The sequence below is a fragment of the Mastigoproctus giganteus genome, unplaced genomic scaffold (genome assembly GCF_048544385.1).
Source record: "Mastigoproctus giganteus isolate SK-2022 unplaced genomic scaffold, ASM4854438v1 scaffold_15, whole genome shotgun sequence".
Classification (NCBI taxonomy): domain Eukaryota; kingdom Metazoa; phylum Arthropoda; class Arachnida; order Uropygi; family Thelyphonidae; genus Mastigoproctus; species Mastigoproctus giganteus.
In genome coordinates, this window is record NW_028328292.1 from 1928203 (window position 1) to 1951619 (window position 23417).

The 23417-nt window shown below is 36.0% G+C and overlaps 1 protein-coding gene across 1 annotated transcript in view; it reads right to left on the reverse strand.

Moving 5' to 3' along the window:
- Nucleotides 1–20496, reverse strand: part of LOC150074907 (peroxisomal trans-2-enoyl-CoA reductase-like) — a 136426-nt gene extending 115930 nt beyond the window's left edge. The window contains exons 1-3 of the mRNA XM_090389335.1: nucleotides 20190–20496; nucleotides 17085–17218; nucleotides 4837–5002 (exon numbers count right to left, since the gene is read on the reverse strand). Coding sequence (XP_090245461.1) covers nucleotides 4837–5002; nucleotides 17085–17218; nucleotides 20190–20310 — 421 coding nt within the window. The 5' untranslated portion in view covers nucleotides 20311–20496. The remainder of the gene's footprint in view (nucleotides 1–4836; nucleotides 5003–17084; nucleotides 17219–20189) is intronic.
- Nucleotides 20497–23417: the final 2921 nt, after the last annotated feature.

Sequence of the window (23417 nt, forward strand, 5' to 3'; positions counted from 1 at the left end):
ATACAGATTATATACTAGCATGCGAAACGTCTGAATCCAGGAAAGCTTCCATCGCACTCAAGTAGCTTTTGATAAGAAGCATGACCCCACCACCCCTTCTATCTTTCCTCTCCTTCCTAAATACATTATACATACCGTAATGAAACTCATCATCCCCTATCTCCGGGTGGCACCACGTTTCTGTAAGTCCTATTATATTAGCGTTACTTGTCCTAACCAGCATTTCAAATTCACTCATTTTATTGACGACACTTCTGACATTACTATATAAACAATTAAGACTTAATGTTCTTGTATAGTTAACTACCCTGACACAACTCTTAAAGCTCGCTTCCCTAGCATTTGCTGCCCGCTCATTTGAAATGTTTCTGCCCTCAGAACATCTTGTTACTATGTTCTGTTGCAGTAACAAACAAATACTGTTGAGTTATGTGCAAGCATTAATTTGACCAATACTATCAGATAAATGCATATCTATATTACCTTTGTCCTCCCCAAACTAGCAGTTCCCTGAACCTTTAAGGTATCCTCAATAATGCTGGCAAAAACTCTTGCACCACCTTTGTTTAAATGTATCCCGTCTCTACAAAACAGATTCCTTCTACTTACAAATGTGGCCAAGCTGATAGAAATTTCCCCCCAAAAGCTTTGCAGAGTCCTTCAAGTCTTGAGTTAATCCACAAGGCTTTCAGTATATAATCCCTCCTATATCATGCCTGGGCAGAATTGCAGACACATGGACATTGTGACTTAACTTGCGACATTTCTTCAACATGTTCCTGTATTTGTCTAACAAATCGTTAGAATGTGTATGCTTAATGTCATTAGTCCCCACATGGATAATAATATTCTCTTTTCCCCCCTTAAAATCTGACAGTCTGTTGGTGACATTATTAATAGTTTTTCCCGGCAGACATACCTGATTCTAGTCCACCTATCCTTATTACAAAAAATATTTCCCATTTCCCTCACAATAGAGTCTCCTAATAAAACTAAGTCTTTTTTAACCAGAGTAATTTGCTCTTGGTTATTCTGTTCTGGGTCCCCAAATTGGGAGTGTATCACTTGGTAGGTTGCTAGAGTCTTGAGGTGCTTCCAGTTGCATTATTCTTGAGGGCAAGCACCTGTTTATTCAGTGACTCAAATTGTTCTAGCAATGCACCAAATTGTAACTTAAGATTGGTGCACTCCTTACAATGGTGACAAAGAAAAGAATCTCCATGTGAGCTAGGATTATCCACTAGGTCGACCTTGGAATACATGTCACAGGTTCCGAAAAGTATAAAATCATGACTCACCCGGAAATGGTCATCGGCTATTTCTGTATGAGTCATGGTATCCTCTGACGAAGTGTTCAAGGTGGATCTTGTAATAACCATTATAAAATTTACTAATTATTAATAAAAGAAACTTTCAAAAAATTATATTTGTAATATAAAAAAAAAAAAAAAAAAAATCAAACTATTACAGGAAAAAAAAAAAAAAAAAAAACTTTACAATATACAGGCAACCCCCATATAACACAGTACTTCATGGTACTACCCGTATAGCATGGTTTTGCTTACGATTGATAAAGTGCGGAAATCCTTGCACAACAAGGTACTTGTATAACACAGCTTCATTCTAACACGGTTAGAGAATTTTGGTGGCCAACCGGGCTAGCTGGGTGGGTAAAGTGCCTGCCTGGCAACCCAAAGGTCACGGATTCGAATTCCACCTTGGGCTTGGATCAAAGTAGAAAATGCAAAAACTTGGGGAGGTGCATTATGGCCACAGAAGCTGATGCACCAACAACTAACAAAAAAAAAAAAAAAAAAGAATTTTGGCAACCTCACATAATACGGTATTTTTGAGCTTTTGTTTGGGTAAGTTTTCAACATTTCCATTCTTTTTTGTGATTCCCCGCTTTTGGCTCGCTCATCATTATGCAAAAAACAAATTATTGGGAAATCCTCATGTTAGGTTCTGTGTTATTGACTTTTGTGGAAAAATCTAGATTTCAAAATGTTATTACTATTGGATAACGCACTAGGCCATCCAAAAGATTTAATTCATCCACACGTTGAAGTAATGTTCCTACCACGTAGTACAACTTTAATTAGATAAGGCATTATATCTACCTTTGAAACTCATTACATCAGAAAATCTTTACAATGGATTTTTGAAAATATTGATTCCAAATTGAATTGTTGGAAAACTGAAGTGATGAAGGCATGGAAACATTTTTCAATTGTGGACTGTATCGGAATCATAGTTTATCGCTCAAAGGAGTAAAACTGTCAACATTAAATGAGTGTTGGAAAAATGTATGGCTAGAGTCAGTTCATTCAGGAAATATGGTCGAACCAACAGAAAATGGAATCCATGCGGTAATAGAACTTGCTAATTCAGTTGGAGGGGAAGGTTTTGATGATATGACTACTGAAGCCCTCGTGGGTAGCAGTTGGTAGAATCACCATCACCCCCACTCAGGTGGAAAAGACCAAAGTTCGAATCCCGTCGATGACGAGAGGAATTTTTATGGGTATTTTTTACAACATGGCTGAGTTAGTCGGTCTCAGGTGAGGGTAGCATGGTTTTTTCTCCTGGAAACTTGGGTTTTTTGTCCAGAAAAATAGAAAATCGACCTCCGAACACACAGAGCTGATGCTCCTTAAAAAAAAAAATAAAATAAATAAATAAATAAAAATATGACTACTGAAGATGTTCAAGAATTACTGGTAGTAAAAGCTGGTGAAGTGGATTTGGTGGAAATGGCATCGGAGGCAAATCAAATCAATTCAGGGGATGACAAAGCAGATGAAAATTATGAACTTTCCAATTTTATACTAAAAAGTATACGGACAGGCATAAAGTTAGCCGAGCAATTAGAATCTTATTTTTTGAATACAGATTCTTCGACTGAAAAGAGCCCAAAGTTCAAAAATGCTTAGTTCCATACAATGAAATTACAAAGATCTATCAAGCAAAAGCAAACAAACCCAAATTAATGATTTTTTAAAGAGAGCAGAAGATACACGAAATGGTGTATTTTTGTTAGCTCTTGGAACGTAACCAACTTTTTGTACTGGTTCTTAGTCCCGTATAACACAGTTTTGCACTACACAAGATTTTATAAGAACCTAACTATGGTGTTATACGAGGGATACCTGTACTAAATAACCTTTGAAATCCTGCGCTAGTTCACTAATCCTGCTTTAATCCCTTCTTATCTATACTTATCTTTAATCCCCTCTTATCTAGACATTAAATTCTTTAATGTCACTAAGACATTAAAGAAGTATAGATAGATGTGCCTGTAATAGGCACGTCTGTCGAACGAACTGATCGAAATCTAACCAGGAAATCTTATTTACCTTATTATTAGTAAATCTTATCTTATTATTAATAAATAGAAATAATTCATAATTTATAAAAAATAAGTCAACTCATCGATATGAAAATTTGTTACAAAGATTCCCATCATATATTCTAAGTAAGCAGTGAAATTTTGAAATAGAGCAGAGCACCTGTTCCAAATTTATAGTAATAGTTCTGTAGAGAACCGTATGAAATTGGAATCAAACTTAAAACCATCCCAGGGCCAACATAATATATGTTTAAAATTTTGTAGCAATCTGTATTTTTCTTCTGTCGATTAATGTGAACACACATTCATTTATGCCAATTTTTGTTAGGTGGAGAAGAACAAGGATTGTGAAATCGTAACTGGACCTGAATTTGCTGAAGGACCAACAGAAGAACATAGGTTGAAAATTTGGCTTTTATCTGACTTTCTCATCCTAGGATAATCGGCGGCCCAACAAAACATACAATGAAAATGCGATATCGACCGAACATTAAGTAATGTTTAAACATCTGATAGCATATTTCCATTACAAGGTAGGTAATTTACAGTGTGTTACATCTCAGGCACAATCTATTTTTTTTCTTAAAATTAATTACATTTCTTTCCTCAAGGAGGTGGAGAGAGAAAGAGATCTAGAGGTAATTGTACAGTTTAACATGAAGTTCTCTGAGCAACAGACGGGCAGCTAGAACAGCTCATAGGATTCTGTCAGCAAAAACAAGGAAGTGGTTGCCTGCTGTTTAAGACAATGGTTAGACTGTATTGTAAGTACTGCATACAAGTGATTCCCCCCCCCCTTCTCTCTCTCTCTGTAATTTAGAAAATTTTTTTTTGGCTGGTGCAGCATAAGCCTCAGGCTTCCTTGCACCATATGGCTAAATAATAGTCTGGAAGTCTCATTTTAGGAAATATGTCAACCTGTTGGAAGGGTACAGAGAAGAGCAAAAAGATTAGTCAAAAGTCACAAAAGAATACTGTTACCATAAAAGACTTCAATTCTACCAATTACAGTGCTTAGAAACTAAGAACCTGCAAGAATACTTGACTGAAGTGTTTAGGGCTTAAACTGGATTGAGTAAACTAAATGTTGAGGACATCCTTAGTCTTTTTCGGATAACCCACGTAAATATAGATGGGTGAAAATTGGCTTTCAATCAGAGATAGACATTTGTTCCAACAATCAGTCAATCTGTCGTGGAAGTGGGCAGGTTTGAATAAATTTAAGAATTAGACAAAGCATTAGAGGGATGAAGAAATGACATGAGTAACTTTTTCTTCTTTTTTTTTGGTTGATGCTGTATTATAGCTTGCCTCTTTGCATCACTTTCCACTAACAATACGAATAATAAATTTCTAGTTGGAACTCTATTCATTGATTTTTTCCTCTTGTCTACTTGCTATTCAAATTTTTTTTTTGTTGTTTATTTTACCCTTAACCTAAGACTCAATATATATAATGTAATGCAAGTTGTGGTAACAAGTTTTACCTTCTTTACACATAAGAAAAGTTCCTTTTAAATTTGTCTCTATAACAGCATCCCATCCTTTGGATGTTATATCTGCAGCAGGAGATAAGAACTGACCACCACCATTGTTGACCAAATAGTCCACCTTACCATAAGTTTTTAGTGTTTCAGCAATAAGATTATTAACCTTTAGATAAGAATAAAATTTCAAAAGATGAACATACAATCATTCAGACAGAAATAATTTTGCATATTAAAAAATATATATTCAACTAAAAATATGTTTATAAAATTTTTTTAAATGCCTTCCACAGAAATAAAGAAATAAGTTCTAGGTTAAGTAAACAATATCATTCACCTGCAAGAGGAATGACAACTCAAAAATCTTTGTTTTTAAGATTTAAAGCATAATAGATTGCAAAAAGGGTAATTTTTTTTTTTTTTTTTTTTTTTTTACAAATAAAGGTTTTGTGAGTAAAACTCTAATAATGTATGGTAGAGAGCACTGGAATCATTATTCCTATACACTACACTTGCGCTGCACCAAATGGAAAAGCATAATTTCTCAAAAAATGCAACATATTGAATCACCTTTCTTGCTAGTAAGCAATATAAGTTTGTTTGACACTGAAATCATTCTGTTACTTTTCACTATTCCATGTCTGTATCATGTATTTTCATTGTATTTTTCTTCTCAAAGTTCCCTTTATACTATTTATGCCCTTTTTAAATGCCAGAACTACTTTATATTCAGTACAAAATTAAAATCAATGGAAAGGACTAAGAAGAACTTAATTAAAAGAATGGACAAATATGAGCTTAAGTTTATTTGGCAAAAGAATACAAATTTCTGGAAATTGGTGAAATAATGAGCGCTTAAACCTGTGTGGAGTGTAATCTGCTTTTAATTTCTTAAAGAATTACAGATTATTCTCATATGTTTCATGGTACTTCCTGTACCACTTCTTCAGTGAACTCCTATAATTGGTCAGATGGAAGTTTTCTAGATAATTTAAGATGAAATATTCATTTACTTTTATATTTTGTCTGAGATCATGTATTGTAAACCCCTGGCACCACCATGCCATGATATGTACTAATTGTATGCATGTCATGCTGCAATTAAAGATTCAATTCTATTCTATTCAATTAAAAATTCTTAACCATTTTGTGGATAACTGAAAAGTATTAGCCATTATATACACTGTAAGTACACATGCCAAAGTAAAGAAAAATTAGGCAGCTGGACTGAGAAATGGCAGTTGATTTCAAATTTTGACAAATGCAAGGTACTGCATATGGATAGTAATACCAGATCACACCTACACGCAAGGTAATGGAAAATGAAAAAGACCTGGGGGTAATTGTGCCGTAAGATATTAAGTTCTCTGAGCAATGCAGGCAGGCTGCCAGGGCAGTTCATGGGATTTTGTAAATGATATATATACAGGAACTTTGCTAGTAGGGTTAAGGAGGTGATTAACCTATCATACAAGGCAATGGTAGCATACATTGCTAGCAGGGTTAAGGAGGTGATTATCCCATCATACAAGGCAATGGTTAGGCTGAATCTTGAGTACTGCATACTGATCTGGAAGCCTCATTTTACGAAGGATGTGATCTGCTGGCAAATACAGAGAAGGGCAACAAGATTGGTAAAGGGAATGAAAGACAGGTCTTACCAAGAAAGGCTTCACATCTGCAAACTGCAGCATGTAGAGAATAGGCAGCACCTGCCAACCAAGTGATCTTATTGAGGTGTTTAAGGATTTGAATGGATTGAGCAAGTTCAATGCTGATGACATTCTTCCTCTTGCTACACATGAGGAGACAAATTCAAACTGAGGGAGGATGGTTGCAGGAAAGATTACAGAAGTTTGACTTCAGCCAGAGGGTGAATAATTGTAGGAACAGATTTTCATCTGTTTTTTGTGGAAGTGGGCAGATTGAATAAATTAAAGGAAGAAATAGATTGTTTGAGAGGAATGACAGGTGATGTGGGAAGTTTTTTTTTTTTTTTTTTTTTTTTGGCTGCACTGAGCTGAATGATTCTGAAAGACAGCAGTGAAGTAAGGAACCTTAGCACATCTCAATTAATGTAGAAATGTTTAAGAAAAGTGATGATACCATCAAAGGCAGTACATCACTTTTCTTAAAGAAATGCTGATACTGTCAACGGCAGCTTTTCAGTCAACATGTGAGTACCATTTCTGCTTTGCATTTTTTTGCATGTGGCTGCCATTACTACATATGCCATTTATTTCTGCTTTGGCATTAAAGCTGTAAGAATGGAATGGTGACTGCCAGAAAGTTTGTAACTGTTGAGCAGTTGTAAAAAGAATTGGGAATCTGTACAGGCTTGTGTTGGAGAACTTTATTTGTCAGAATTGGAAGTAATACCCCCTTTAATAGTTTAAGCAGGGTGGATACAATATAAATAGATCTGAAATGGCTCAGGTGTTTTGGGTGCTAAGTTTTTGGTAGTGGTCTCACAGAATACCTATTCCACAATGGTGGGTAATAACTCTGAAAGAGAACTGCATTACAGATGCAGAGCAGCAGGTTCCAAAATAAATTGCCTATGTAGTTCATCTAGTTCATCTTTTAAAATCTCATTGAAGTCGGGCAATTTCTTATTTTGGAAAGAATTTGCAAAACACTGATGTTCTGTTCCATGTTGGTCTTCCATGGTTGAATTATGCTCATCATTTTCTGAAGGAGAAAGACGTTTTATTAAGCAAAGTATAATTTTCACTATAGTATCTTTACTGAGTCCGGGAGAGAGCAAAGAGTGGGGATAAGGAATAAAGAAGAGAGTAAAAAAGTGCAGTTAAGGAATTCTTCACATATATGAATGCAAAAAAGAGAAGAACAAATCAGTTCGGACTCATATGTAATTGCATGAGATAGTATTAGATACCACAACTGATGTTGCAAATGAACTCAGTTACTTTGCATCCATATATACAGAAAAAAAAAAAAACCCTTTGTGTCAATGAGATATTATGGAAGTGAAGTTGAAAAAAAAATATAATTAATGATGTTGAAATTTCAAATGATTATTTAATGAGAAAACTTTCACGCCTACAGGCAAGTAAGGCTTCTGTGGTTGATGGCATATACCCTATAATCTTAAAGGAGGCAGCAAGTGAGTGCATTGAACCAGTTATGAGAGCATTACTGGACTCAGGAGGGATTCCGTTGGATTGGTGTAAATTGAAAAATAAATGTGGTTCTAGGAGTATAACGGAAAATTACTGACCAGCCAGTCTAACTTCAGTAGTAGGGAAAATCATGGAGGCAATGATCAAGGGTGGAATTCAGGAACATTTAGATGGAAATGGAATTCTGTAGGATACACAGCATGGTTTTATAAAGAAAAAAATCATGTTTAACAAATCTGGTTAGCCATTTTGACAGGTCACTCATGAGCTGGCTTTAGGGAATAATTTTGACATCGTTTATTTAGATTTTAGCAAAGCATTTGACTCAGTCCCACATGAGTGGTTACTTTATAAGTAGGAGCAGACTGGAATCATAGGGAAAATCCTTAGATGGATAGCACAATGGCTTGAGGGCACCAGGCAGAGGGTTGTGATAAATGGTTAGCCCTCAGTTGGGTTAATGTGAATAAGTAGGGTTCCCCAAAGATCAGTATTGGGACCACTATTGTTTTTGATTATATTAAATAGCATCTATGAAGGGATAGAGGGCGTGATATCTAAACTTGTATATGATGTAAAGATCAGTAGGGTAGTTAATGATCGCCGCACAAGCAGAGCTTCTTCAGAGTGACCTAGATAGACTTCCGGGATGGTCAGAAAAGTGGCAGCTATGCTTTAATTCAGCAAAGTGCAAGGTCTTGCACCTATGGAACAGCAAACAAAATAACTTATACACTTGGTGGAGTTGAACTAAAGTCAGTAGTGGAGAAATGGGACTTGGAAGTTATGATTCGGTCAGACATGAAGTTGTCCAAGAATTGTGGACAGGTTGCAATGCTGCATGGTGTCCTATCGACGATTTATCAAACATTTGCTAGTAGAGATAAGGACATCATAATCACATAATGGTGATTTTATAGCTTTTATGTGATTAAATTATAAACAGTTATTTTTTTAAAATTAGCACCAAAAACTGGTATTTTTGTATCAATACCGGTATTTGAATACCGGAAAATTGAATGGCCACGATTTCAGTATTGTCAGCCCTAGCTGGCACTAATGACATTAAATGTAGGAGATCTGCGGATTTACTAAGCTGTTTGTTGTTTGTTTGTTATTTGGTTTTTAGGAGCATTAGCAACTAAGGCCATATTGCTCCGGGATATGCGGTGGCCATTCCCTGACCTTTCCGCATCCTCCGTATTTGGTGGTGACGGGCTTGAACCCCAGTCTAATCAAGAAGCGTGTGCTATGCACTGCTGCTCCTTCCCACCTGGCTACGGAAGCGCCTGATTTACTAAGCAAGTACAGGTCAATGCTGGAAAAAAAAAAAAAAAAAAAAAAAAAAAAAGGTCACAAGTTAGGGTTAAATTTGAAAGTGTCTGCAATCCTGCCCAGACACGATAGTAGGGAGTTGGAAAGATTGTGTGGGGCTCATGGGCTAGAATTTTTCTCAGCGTGGACTGTACTTGTTAACAGGAGGGATTGCTTCTACAGGGATGGGATACACTTAAATAGAAGGGGAGAAAGAATATTTGCTGATGCTACCGAGGCAGTGTTAGGTGGGTTGGATTCACAGACTAATAGATTAACAGTAGGCAGAGGTGGAAATGATTCTTACACTGCTTCTACTGAAATGAGCAGCAGCCCAGAAAGCCAGTTTCTGGGGATTTCAGGACCTGAGGGTCATTAAACAAGTAAATACATGGACTCTATTAGAGTAACACAGTGTAAGATCAGGTACATGTATACTTGCATGTACAGCAATGCTAGGAGTATAGTAAATAAATGTGATGATTTTGAAGTGCTGGTTAAGACATTTAAGGCAGATATTGTTGGGATGTTGTTGTTGGTTTGGATTTTATTGGCGCATTAGCATCCAAGGCTATAATGCGCCAAGACCAATATTGTTGGGATATCACAGACGTGGTGCCACTCAGATATAAGGGATGCAGATTGGAATTTGGGGAGTACAATGTGCACAGACAGGATAGACAGGATACAAAGGGAGGGATTATGCTGTTAGTTAAGAAACACATAAAATCTAAATAAGTGCATCCAGTTGACATAGGTGGACAGTGCAATGTTGAGTCAGTTTGGTGTGACATAAGCACTGGGAAAGCAAAAATGAGGGTAGGAGTTTGTTATAGGCCTAATGACTCTGATGAGTACAATGACCAATTATACAGAGAAATAGTGTCTCATAATGGTGGATTGTGACTTCCCAGATATAGACTGGAACTTGTGGGTTGGTCACTAGCAAGGTTTTGTGGATTTATTGGATGATTGTTTTCTACAGCAGCATGTTAGAGAGGCAACAAGAGGGAGCAACACTCTTGATCTGATTATCAGCAGTGATTATTCATGCTTAAGAATTTATTGATAAAGGAACCACTAAGTGACAATGATCACAATGTATTGATGTGGGATTTACTTAAAGATGCAACTACCATCAGGGGTAAAGGGAAGGGTTTTTGCCTTTATAAAGGTGACTACAGTGGTCGCAGAGATTTTTTAGGTTCTATACAGTAGGACCAACTAATGATGTTACCAACAACAAAATCTAAATGGGAAGCATTAAAGGAAGTAATTTTGGAAGCTATTGGTTTTTTGTTCCAACTAAGATATACTGCTCTAGGTTTAGGCCCAGATGGATATTAGATGAACTAATGAGACTTGTGCCAGAGAAGAAAAATGCATGGAATGCACATAAATTGTCATGCGACACATAAGCCTATGGCAGATACAAGCTAGTCTGTAATCAAGTCACAAAGGAGGTTAGGCAAGCGAAGGCAGATTATGAAAAATCTTTGGCAAAGGATGCAAAGAAAAACAGCAAAGACTTCTTTACTTATATAAACTCTAAAAGGAAGAGAAGAACTCTAAAATCATTCTCAGACAGCTGCCGAACTAAATGAGTATTTTGCATCTACATTCACACATGAGGAGTTATTCAAAGAGGAGAGGACCAGATATTTATCAAATCCTAACAGGGAGTTAAAATGATTTTGTAATAATTTTAAAATAACTGGATCCCATCTACCTCAGGCACCTGGGGTAGATGGGATCTATCCAGTTATTTTAAAGGAGGTAGCAAAGGAAGTAAGCAAACCCTTAGCCATAATTATGAGAGCATCCTTGGGCTTGGGGGAAGTCCCCACAGACTGGAAATGTGCAAATGTATCTCCAATTCACAAAGGGAGATCAAAGGGTGACACGAGTAATTATAGACCTGTTAGTTTGACTTCTGTTCCAGGAAAAATAACGGAGTCGCAGGTTAAAGAAGCATTGTGGGATCGTCTAGACAAGACAGCAGTAATAATTCAGACAGCATGGGTTTGTCAAGGCGAAGTTTTGTCTGACCAATTTGATTGGATACAAAGGAACTGGATACAAAAAATAATTTTGATATCATATACTTGGATTTTAGGAAAGCTTTTGTTGCTTTTGCACATGGACAACTACCATACAAATTGGAGCAGTATGGCATTAAGGGCAAGTTGCTACAATGGATAAAAGGATGATTGAGTGGGAGAAGACAGAGTGGCAATCAATGGATACTGCTCAACATGGACTAATGCTATCAGTGGTGTCCCTCAGGGTTCGGTGTTGGGCCCATCGTTGTTTTGTATATTTATCAATGATATTGATGAAGGTATATCAAACTTAATGTCGAAGTTTGCAGATGATGCTAAGGTTGGCAGGGTTGTTAATGACAGTGTGCTACTGCAACAGGACAGAAAATTTGGGCAGATGAGCTGAGAAGTGGCAACTGAAGTTTAACATTGACAAATGCAAAGTACTGCATATGGGTAGAAGTAACCCCAGAGGAACGTACCAACTATATGGTGTTACACTCAGGGTAGAGGAGAATGAAAGAGACCCGTGGGTAATTGTGCAGTCAGATATGAAGTTTTCTGAGCAGTGCAGACAGGCTGCCAGAGTAGGTCATGGGGTCTTTTCAATGATATACAGGAATTTTGCAAGCAGGGATAAGGAGGTGATTATCCCCTTGTATAAGGTAATGGTCAGACCACACCTTGAGTACTGCGTACAAGTCTAGAAGTCTCATTTTAGGAAGGATGTAGAGTTACTAGAATGAGTACAGAGAAAGGCAACAAGACTGGTTTTTTTTTTTTTGGTAGTTGTTGGCGCATCGGCTTCTGTGGCCATAATGCACCTCCCAAGGTTTTTGCAGTACTTTGATCCAAGCCCGAGGCGGGATTCAAACCCGCGACCTTTGGGTTGCCAGGCAGGCACTTTACCCACCAGGCTAGCCCGGTCAGCAACAAGACTGGTGAAGGGAACAAAGGGATACTCTTGTGAAGAAACGCTTAAATTCTGCAAATTGCAGCTTCTGGAGACTAGGCCCCTGAGAGGCAATCTAATTGAGGTATATAAGGCCTTAAATGGATTGAGCAGGCTCAATGCTAATGGGATTCTTCCTCTTACTCAGATTACAAATCTGAGGGGGCATAGGTTCGAACTGAGGAAAAACAGTTGTAGAATAGAAGTGTGGAAGTTTGCCTTTAGCCAGCGAGTAGTTGCTTGCTGGAACAAACTTCCATCTGTTGTGGAAGTTGATAGATTAAATAAATTCAAGGCAGAACTAGACAAACATCTAGAATGAATGGATCAGTGAAATGGGAAGGGGTTTTTTTTTTTTTTTTTTGGCTGATGCTGTATAAGCCTGCTTTCTTGCATCATGTGCCTCTACTAATGCTAATGCAGTGTTAAGTTAAATCAAACTGTTAACTATTAAAAAAAACAAAACTGCACTACTGTGCAGATTTTCTTAATTTAGTCATTAGTTTTATTTAATAGTCAATTTGCACTATTGTCAATGTGTATGTGAGGTTTATAGCAGTTGACAGTTAAAATTAGTAGAACTAATGGGAGATGATCATTATGCATGTAGCTTCATTGTCAGAGAAAATCAACCAATCAAGAGTTTGCTACAGAAAACTTTGTTGACAGTCCTAGACATCTTTGCAAAAATTTATGCCATTCCCTTTTCTGTGGTTAACCAGACACCTCACAAGATGTCCTTCAAAAATAAAGTTCCCATGTTAACCATTAATCAATATTATTGTTATTTGGTTTTTAAGAGCATTAGCAACTAAGGCCATATTGCTCCGGGGATATGCAGTGGTCATTCCCTGACCTTTCCGCATCCTCCATAATTGGTGGGCACGGGCTCAAATACCGGTCTAATCAAGAAACGTGTGCTACGCACTGCTGCTCCTGCCCACCTGGCTAGTTAATGAATGATTAAAACTCAAAACTTTTGTTCTATCTTCCTAAGTAGAGTCAGTTTTTTATTGCAGTAGTTTCCGATGTGATTTTAAGGAGATTAAAAGATTCATATACAGCCGCTCCCTGACTTACGTAAGGGTTAAGTTCTGTGGAACTTTACATATGGAAATTCCATAAGTCGGAATTTCTCTAATGCTTATGCAGCACTCGCAAATTTGATTGAAGTAAAAAAGAAATGTCCGACAAACATGTAAATAGAATTATTTATTCAATTTTTTTTTTATCTCATGTGCAGGAAAAATACAAAAGTGTACAAAAATTTCAAAATTATAAAACTGCAGAAAGAGAGAGGAGACAGGCATAACGTCAGCAAATTTTACCTTTCAAGCATCGTTGCCAGAATTAACTCTCCAGCTGATAAGCACATCACTGCAGAAGTTTAGGGCTGTAGAGATTTAGAAGGGATTTTTTCCAACACATCACAAAATTTCTCTACAGCTGCAGAATCGGCACTGGCGACTTCGCTGCATACTTTAATGTTTTGGAAACCAGGGCGATGCCTATTTGGAAACCTATTAAACCACCCATTGCTTGCCACGCACTTGGCTTGGGGTTCACTGTACTTATCCTTAATATCTTCATTAATACTTCTGGCTTTTGCTTGAATGGCCATTAGTCTCAGGGGCACTTCGGAATCTGATTTTCCATCCATATTATTAATAGCTTTTCCATCTTCAATACAGCACCTGAATGCTGTTTTGTGATCACAGTAGATCTTATATGCATTGATCCTTTAACATGTTCTTTTATATGCACACTGTCCCTTAAAATAGTATTCACTGTTGAAGCAGCAAGACCTAATCCATGCAATAGATGACAAACTTTTTCCTGCTTCACACTTCTTAATTAATCATCATTCTAAATCAATTTTGTTTAGTTTCCTAGCACTGCCAGCACTTGCACTTTCCATTGGTCCCTTTCCCTTCACCATTGTAATAAGTAAATTGGAATGAAGAGAAGATTCTGAAAATTTATTTACGTTTTTTTATATGATTGAAGTTTTCAGTGAAGGGGAATTCATTTCATCATAATACTGTAATTTCATCATAATACTGTAATCCACAGAATTCCAGTTATCGGTATTATCGCAAATGCAATAAGATACTACCCATTTATAATAGATTGAGCTAACAAAAAGCCCAATAAACTGGAAAGTGCAAATTGTGTTTATTGTTTTATGGTAGTGACCTCCAGAAATGTGCTTTAGAAAAATATCACAAAGGCGTTCAAAATTGATTTTTATAACGGAACATATGATGATAAAGAAAGTGTAGTGAAATTTCCATTATAAAAATTACCTTTTAGAGAGATAAATAGCTTAGTTATATCGCAAAAATTTCAACTTCCAAAGTCTTAAAACGAATTACCAAAAAAAAAAAAAAAAAAAAAAAACCAATGTCTTATTGAGTTCACATTACAATATTTTCACAATACCCCCATTTATTCCTATGGGATGCAAAATACGTTTCCACAATTTTTTTATTTGCACTGACTGACAAAAACTTACGTGAAGTTGAATTTCCGTAAGTCGAGTATTACGTAAGCCGGAGAGTGGCTGTACTGAATTTACAAATGGTTTTCATACAGAAATAAATGCGAGAACCTGTGAGGTACTCCATCACAATTTTTGCAACTGCTTAGATTTCATTTAAAGAATGGCATGGTACAGACAAGTGCTGATGCTGTGTTTCTGTAAAGTTTCAGGTTACTTGTTTTTCCTCTTCAACTGGGTCAATAAACATCTACCATTTTACTCTTGTCATTTTTGAAAGATTTTGTATTGTTTTCACATCATAAAGACATAAATACAAAACCCAGTATTCTCTCAAAATGGTGACTAGTCTGTGGGAAGCAACATAGTTTCAAATTTTGCACACTCTGAAGAACACCAAATTAGAAATAAATTTTGAAATAACAGCCTGAAAATGAGAATACCTAATAGTATTAAATATACCTGTTTTTTTAAATTTTTTAAATAATATTTATATATGTAATAAGCAGAAATATATGCACATGTGTAATTTGAATTTCATTCACCTAACAGCCTTTTTAACTAGAAAATGGAAGAGAGTATGAGACTGATGTTTCTATTTTGTCTAACACTTTTTTTGTAATATTTAGCAAAATTAAAATTTTTTTTTTTTTTTGGTTTTTTTTGAAAATAAAATATGTAAAACATACTGTGTATGTTAAAAATGTTAATATTCTTTAAAACTTAAGTTACATTCAATAAATATTGAAATCCATTAAGAAAGGATGAAATATTGATATTTTCAAGCAGAATAAAAAAAAAAAACTGAAATGTTATCTATAAATTAAAAATAAAAAACGGGCACCTCTTTGGTGCCCTGCCACTGTCCTTGCAACAAATGGAGGCACCACCACTTCTGGATGGTAGTGGGGGCAACACTATTAAGTCGATTAAAATACATTTAAAACAACTATTAAGGAGATTAAAACACAATGATCAACTTGAATACTTTATTAATTATAGTATCAAAAGTAACTTAATTTTAACCCTGTAGTAAGCATGCAAAATTCAAATCCATCAGCGGGCCCTTGTACATTTTATACATTAATCAGTTTTTTTTGGGCATGAAAGGCAAGAAATAGTATGACATGGGAAGCTTTACAATTTTAATTCTAACAGTACATTATAAAATAAGACCAGAAAACATCATTAGAAACAACAGTTTTGTAATTAAAAAAAAAATTATAATTCCTATTGAACCATAATAAACAAAAATAGGCTGCAAATGGCTAAAAAAGAAGGGAACCAAACTCCATGTAAGTTTTCATAACAACAGTACTTTCTGATGTACATTATTTTTTTTTTTCAGCTAAACTTTCAAATCAAATAATAATTAATGATGGAAATCAAAAGTGAATATCATACTGAGGAATACTAAAATTCACACTGATGTACGAGTAATTCTAATAGAAGTTTAAATATTTAAGTTTTTCTGTTTTTGATATAAACTAGGATGAACCAGGATGATAGCTAACACATTAGCATTAGCATTAGTAGAGGCATTTGATGCAAGAAAGCAAGCTTATGCAGCATCAGCCAAAAAAAAAAAAAAAAAAACCCACTTCCACTTCACCCCTCTGTTCGTTCAAAATACCTGTCCAGCTGAGCCTTAAACTTATTTAGGCTATCAACCTCCACCACAAGGGATGGAAGTCTGTTCCACCAACCAACCACCCGCTGGCTAAAGGCAAATTTCCGCAAATAACGAATCAACCATTACAATTAATGATGAGTTAGAACAGTAAGTAAAACATTTAGAACAGCAATTCTCAACTGGTGTGCCACAAGATTAGGAAAAGCTCCATTCAAATCAATTGTAAAGATCCTTCAGGTGTTTACAACTGATTGGAATATAGTGTGACACAAGTACAGCCTTTTAACTGATTTGATGCCCTTAACCTCTGACTTTAATGCACCAAATTCAAAACCTTGGTACGAAGTCAAGCTAGACTGCAGAGGGCAAAGATATTTTTGGACTTTCTTCTCACTATGTCTTAATTAGTCAGCCTCTAGCAAAGGTTGGTTGACAAAAATATCTGGTTTTTATTCTTGAAAAAAACCAGGTGGTCTTTCATCCATGTGTATTAAAAAACCTTCACACATACATGCATCAACCAGCAATGACTGTTAATATCTAGTGTGTCTTGAGTGACAAAAGTATGAAACCTACTCATTTTGTGGATAAATAAGATGCAATTAAAAAATAAATTTTCATTAACTTCTTAGTAATTTTACACTTTAATCAGCAACTGAATTACCTGATCTTCTTTTCGTATATTACATGGAATGTTTATCAGTTGTGGTGGTACAGAAGGTTCCAAGTATTTTCCTATATCATCTACAGCTGCTTTTAAATTTTCTTCATTTCGAGATGCTATGACTACTCTGCATCCTTAAGTATTGAAAAAGGATAAATTTTAAAATGAATCATCATACAACATCGCCTATTAATTAGAATTTCTTTTAGACAGATAATTTTTTACATTTAAAAGTAACAAGAAATGCAGAAAAAACTGAAGTCCACATTCTTCAAATAACAATTTAGGAAATCTTTTATTTTTATAACAAGAGAACACACCTGATATTAATAATGTCTATGAAAAACTCAATTAATATAAAATACTTAATTAAATCAAGTTAAAAAAAATTATATTAACAGCAAAAAAATATATAAAGGTTGTTTGCATGAAACATATAAAATGTTCAGTGCAATGGCTCTGTATGCCCATGGTAATATTAGTTGCAGTAATTATCACTAATTCTTATCTGGGTTCAATTGATTTCAAAACCGTACCAATATTTTCATCAGCAATAAGCAATTATAAAGGAAAAAATAAAGAGAGAGAGATCTGCATGGCAAAAGGTAAAAATCCAAGGTATATATCTTAAAATTGTTAAATCATTTTTAACAGAATACATTTCTACATGGCCGACTGTGCTAGCCAAGTGGGTAAAGTGCTTGCCTGGCAACCCAAAGGTCGCGGGTTCGAATCCCGCCTCGGGCTTGGATCAGAGTAGATAATGCAAAACCTTTGAGAGGTGCAATATGGCCACAGAAGTCGATGCGCCAACAACTAACACAAAACAAAAAACATTTCTACACAGAAAAAGATTTCACTGTAGTGTTTAAAATTTTTTTGTAATTTTAGGTCTACATGTTTTACCTTTTATTTTGTGTATTTAAAAAAAAATTTTTTTTAAACTTCTTATTGCATTAAAACACCTGTAGAGGTGTTGAAACCTTTCAGTTCATTAAAAATGTTTCCATTTTATTATGTCATGGAAGAGTAACTCATTACATTAAACAATGTACACATTTTTTTGTGATGTAATAAGAGTCACACTTCCATGTATTTTGTAAGGGACCAAAGACATTGCAATCATATATAAAAGATTATGAGTGCTAACCAATGAAACCAGTCTCATTGGAGTCTTTGTAACCCTCACCATGAGAGGAGCACATTGTATAGCAGTGCAACACCAGCAATCCATGCCTGAACACCTACCCTTTGCTGCCTTCATTTAACCATCACAAAAATCATGCTATCACCAAATAAGTGACCATGTCAGAGAGGCCTTGCAGTGGACTGGTGACATCCTATTCTTCATATTACTGTAAAGCACTGCATGCCTCAGGCACCATTTCTCATAATTTTCACATGATGAAAAATTATCTTGGGGTAGTCCTGCAATCAGAAACTGCACTCACAGCACATAGCATTCAGATCCATGAATGCACCCATAGCAGAGGATGTTGGCAGGGCTAAAGCACCCTCCCAAAGAATTCTGTTTTATTTTATATAACTGTACTATTATTAGTAGTGCAGAAGTAGTGGCAAATAATTAAGGAAGCATGTTTATATGGCATCACCAAAAACAGCTATCATGAATGACATAAAAGCTACCAATGGGGAATGTATAAAACCCCACCAAAATAAAATTTATGGGTGCATCACGGCTAAGATCCACCATGTGCACTATATCTTTGTATATGCATAAAAGGCATCTATATAGTCAGTTCCTCCCTGTTTGACATTTCTGAAGTAACTATTTCAAGGCATTACATAGGCTAAGTGTTAATAGGAAATCCGTCTAAAATCCTCAGAGGTAAGTGGAGGCTATTTTGTGTTACAATTTGCTTTTATAGTGATATCGTAATCAGAATGATGTACATTTTTATTACAGTAACAATATAAAGGCAGATTTTAACTATGAATAACCTCTAGTCACTATGGGAATGGAAATATGTAATAATTTCTGAAACCACTAGTGATAACCAATGATTACCTTCTCAACATTTTGCCACAGTTTATGTTCCTTCCTATTAATGCTTTTAATAAATTGCATTTCATTTGAGGGGGAGGGAAACACAGTACGTGTAGGGGGAGCCAAACAGCCCCACGGCAAATGGCACTATGAGATGCACCTTTCCCTTCTAATTACTTTCTAATAAAAGCTCCCAAATTAAAGACAAGGGGCTTGAATTTTGGGATCTTTCACCTAACGAGCCTCTCCACACTCTTCTCTCTTTTGACGCTCTTGATAGTATCGTTATTATTATCAGCCATACGGTGCAAGGAAGGCTGAGACTTATGAAGCACCAGCCAAAAAATATTTCTGAGTTACCCAGAGTGAGAGTGTGAGAAGTAGAAAGGAGTCACCCAGAAAGAGAAGAATGATGATATCCAGCTCAGGACCCTGGGTGTGCCAAGACCATACTCACCAGATGCAGCCCCATAGTACAATGTCCAAAAACTAGATATTTCAAGATTGGATCTTTTTCCTCCCCTAAACCAATTCATTTTAAATTAATGCAAACTTATTCTTCGAGTAATGCTGTTGTTGTTATTTGGTTTTTAGGAGCATTAGCAACTAGGGGCATATTGCTCCGGGATATGCGGTGGTCATTTACTGACCTTTCAGCATCCTCTGTATTTGGTGGTGATGGGCTTGAATCTCCTTCCCACCTGGCTACCGAGGCGCCTTTCGAGTAATGTAATAGCATTACTAGGAGAATAAGATCACAGCCTGTCCTGGGTCAGAAAGTCAGTTGACAACCCTAGAGTTGCTGTACGTAGCAGAATAACTATATAATTTGGGTGTAAAAACACTATAGACAACTCTTAAAGAAAAAAAAAAAAAAAAATTACGATAGCATAATATTTTATTATTTTTTTTTTCATTTAAGAGTGTTCTATCACATACATAATATTATATACATAATTATAACTCTTAAAAATATTATGCCCTGTTGCATTGTCTTACAAAAGTGTGTCTCCTCCCCCCCCCCCCCAAGTTGTTCATCCCGTTCATAGCAAAATCAAGAGAAATTTCGCAACAAAGTATCGATCCATTAACTTTACCTAGATAAAGTAATTCTTTCGTAATTGCCTGCCCAATTCCAGTTGCACCTCCTGTTACAATGGCTACTCTATTTGAAAACAATGAATTCTTAAATACTGAAGAAACCCTCAAACTCGACATAACGATGCAGTTGTAAGACAAATATGTATTGCAAATTGAATGAAATTTTGGTTACCATTTACAAACTGCCCGGCCAAAATAAACGGGCAATAATGGTGAATGAACTGAAATCACAATGACAGTTAATAACACATCACGCTTCTACTAATACCCGTTCAAACCACAAATACATTGAAAAAACAGACAGCCACAGTTGCTATAGACCAGAGTACTACTACTCTGTGCTATAAACAAACAGCGCATGATTTCCACGCGATCGCTAGAAAGTGTAACCGGAAAGCGTTTGGCGTAAAATTTATGTTTTTTGAGGGTGACAAGCGATTTAGTCGGCTGTAGTCAAATATTCAAATAGAATATTGACTGTACAGCAGCGACAAGCATATTTTAAACTAAGAAACGTGATCTTGAGTGTTCAGGTGATTTCGTTTACGTCACAGAGTAGTATTTTATTACTCCGTGGTTTACATGTACCCACAGTGTACTATTCTGTGCATGTACGAACAGCACATGCTGTTACAAGTAGTAAGATATCTGTATATATTAAGTGCAATAGCATCATTAATACACAGCCATTTCTGAGTAAACAGAATATTTATAAGGCGGCATCGTTTTAAGTTATATCTCATATTGTGAATACCTTCACAACGAGTTGCCATTATATTGCACTGCTTCGAATAAGTAACGTTTCGCCTAAGGAGAAGACTAATGTTACTTATTCTCAGATAGGTACCACCACCCAGACGGCACCGTTTCAGGGATATTTTGTATATATGTGTGGGATAATAACTCGACTATCCACTTGTCCCTATTAGAGTTAGAAAAGCAAAAAGGTAGAGGGTTTGTTTGTTTGTTATTTGGCTTTTAGAAGCATTAGCAACTATGGCCATATTGCTCCAGGATATGCGGTGGTCATTCCCTGACCTTTCCGCATCCTCCGTATTTGGTGGTGACGGGCTCGAATCCCGGTCTAATCAAGAAGCGTGTGCTACGCACTGCTGCTCCTTCCCACCTGGCTACGGAGGCGCCTAAGGTAGAGGGAAAGTAATAGTAGGAGTGGAAGAGGAAAAGAAACAGTGTAGAAGAATGAAAGGGACAGTAACTCCTTCAACTCACACCACTCAAAAACTCAAACTTCTCGAATAGGCAACGCTTCTCCAGTGGAGAAGGACTGTTGTTACCTATTCTTGGAAACTCCGGACATCATCGGGCTCCCCCTGGTGCCGTTTCAGGGCTATTTTGCCCTTCTTCAGTGGGTGAGTAGATACCCAACTGTTTCAGGGCTATTTGGCCCTTCTTCGGTGGGTGGGTAGGTACCCAAGTAATGCAATGATGACAAAACAGTTATGAAGTATAACTCCACAATATGAGTGATGCCTGATGGTGTATGATGTATTTAGACTAAGATGCAGTTATGATACTATTGCACTTAATATATACATAGTCTAAATTTGCTAGCAGCTTGAGGCTTTAGCCCTAAATGCATCTTAGTCTACATACATCATACACCATCAGGCATCTCTCATATTGTGGAGTTATACTTCATAACTGTTTTGCCATCATTGCATCACTTGGGTAAGTACCTACCTACCCACCGAAGAAGGGCCAAATAGCCCTCAAACGGCACCAGGGGGAGCCTGATGATGTCGAGAGTTTCCAAGAATAGGTAACAACAGCCTTCTCCACTGGAGAAGCGTTGCCTATTCGAGGAGTTTTTGAGTGGTGTGAGTTGAAGGAGTTACTGTCCCTTTTATTCTCTACACCGTTTCTTCCACTCCTACTATTACTTTCCCTCTATCTTTTTGCTTTTCTAAGTCTAATAGGGACAACTGGATAGTCGAGTTATTATCCCACACAAATACAAAATAGCCCTGAAACAGCACCAGGGGGAGCCTGGTGATGTCCGGAGTTTCCAAGAATAGGTAACAACAGCTTTCTCTACTGGGGAAGCGTTGCCTATTCGAGGAGTTTTTGAGTGGTGTGAGTTGAAGGAATTACTGTCCCTTTCATTCTTCTACACCTTTTCTTTTCCTCTTGTGGGGGGGAGATTTTTTTCTTTCTTTATTTCTTTTTTTTATATTATTATGATATTTATTTTAACCCCTTTTGTTATTTATATTCTCCCTTATATTTATTATTACCTAATAAAGTTACTTTGCAATACCCCACTTTGCAATCTGACTCGTATGTCTATCAGGAGCTTTCAGGTTCAAAGGGGTTTCTATATTATTATGTTCCTCCATTGGATTTGGCTGTATGTTCAAAATGACTAAACAAAGACTTCGTTTAAAATATACACAAGATTTTATTACTTATATTTACATAAACGAAATTTTTCAATGATCCAGTACTTATTATAATTAATATTGTTCTTGTAATTGGTATTAGTACCGTATTAGTAATGTACTGTACAAGCATAAAATGATTGGTTAAGTTCAGTTATATTCTTGTACAACTTCTTCCATTATATTACAGGGCTAACAACATCTTTCTTATGCCACTCTTTTTATACATTACTTAGTAAAACATTCTCTGAGTAAATCATTTTTTTATTCTAATAGATCAGGCTTGTCTCTCACATTCCAATCTTCCTTTTCTCTTTCTTTTTTTTTTTTTTTTTTTTTTTTTTTAACAATAAGATTTCTCTGTTAACAACATTAAGGGTATCTCTTTCTAATTTTTATTAGAAAATATTATTTATCTTTTCTAATACATTAGCATTCATCTTTTAAATCAATAGTTATCTCAATCCCTAAGTTATGCTAACAACCTTACTTCTGACTTGTCAGCTTATGACAGTTCAGTGTATCACATATATATACAGTGAAACTTCCCTTTAACGGACAGCCATGGGGAACGAAAATGTGTCCGTTAGAGAGAAGTGTCCGCTAACAAAAGTCTGAGGGAGAAAAAAAAAAAGAAAGAAAGAAAAATCGTTTAATGTAAAATTAAATTAAAATATATACAGATTTTGAACAATATTTTGTAAATAATATACAATTACATACACAAGAGATAAAGAAAAATCGTTAAACGTTTAATGTAAAATTAAATTACAGATTTTGCACAATATTTTTGTAAATAATATACATACAATTGTGCTATGCATA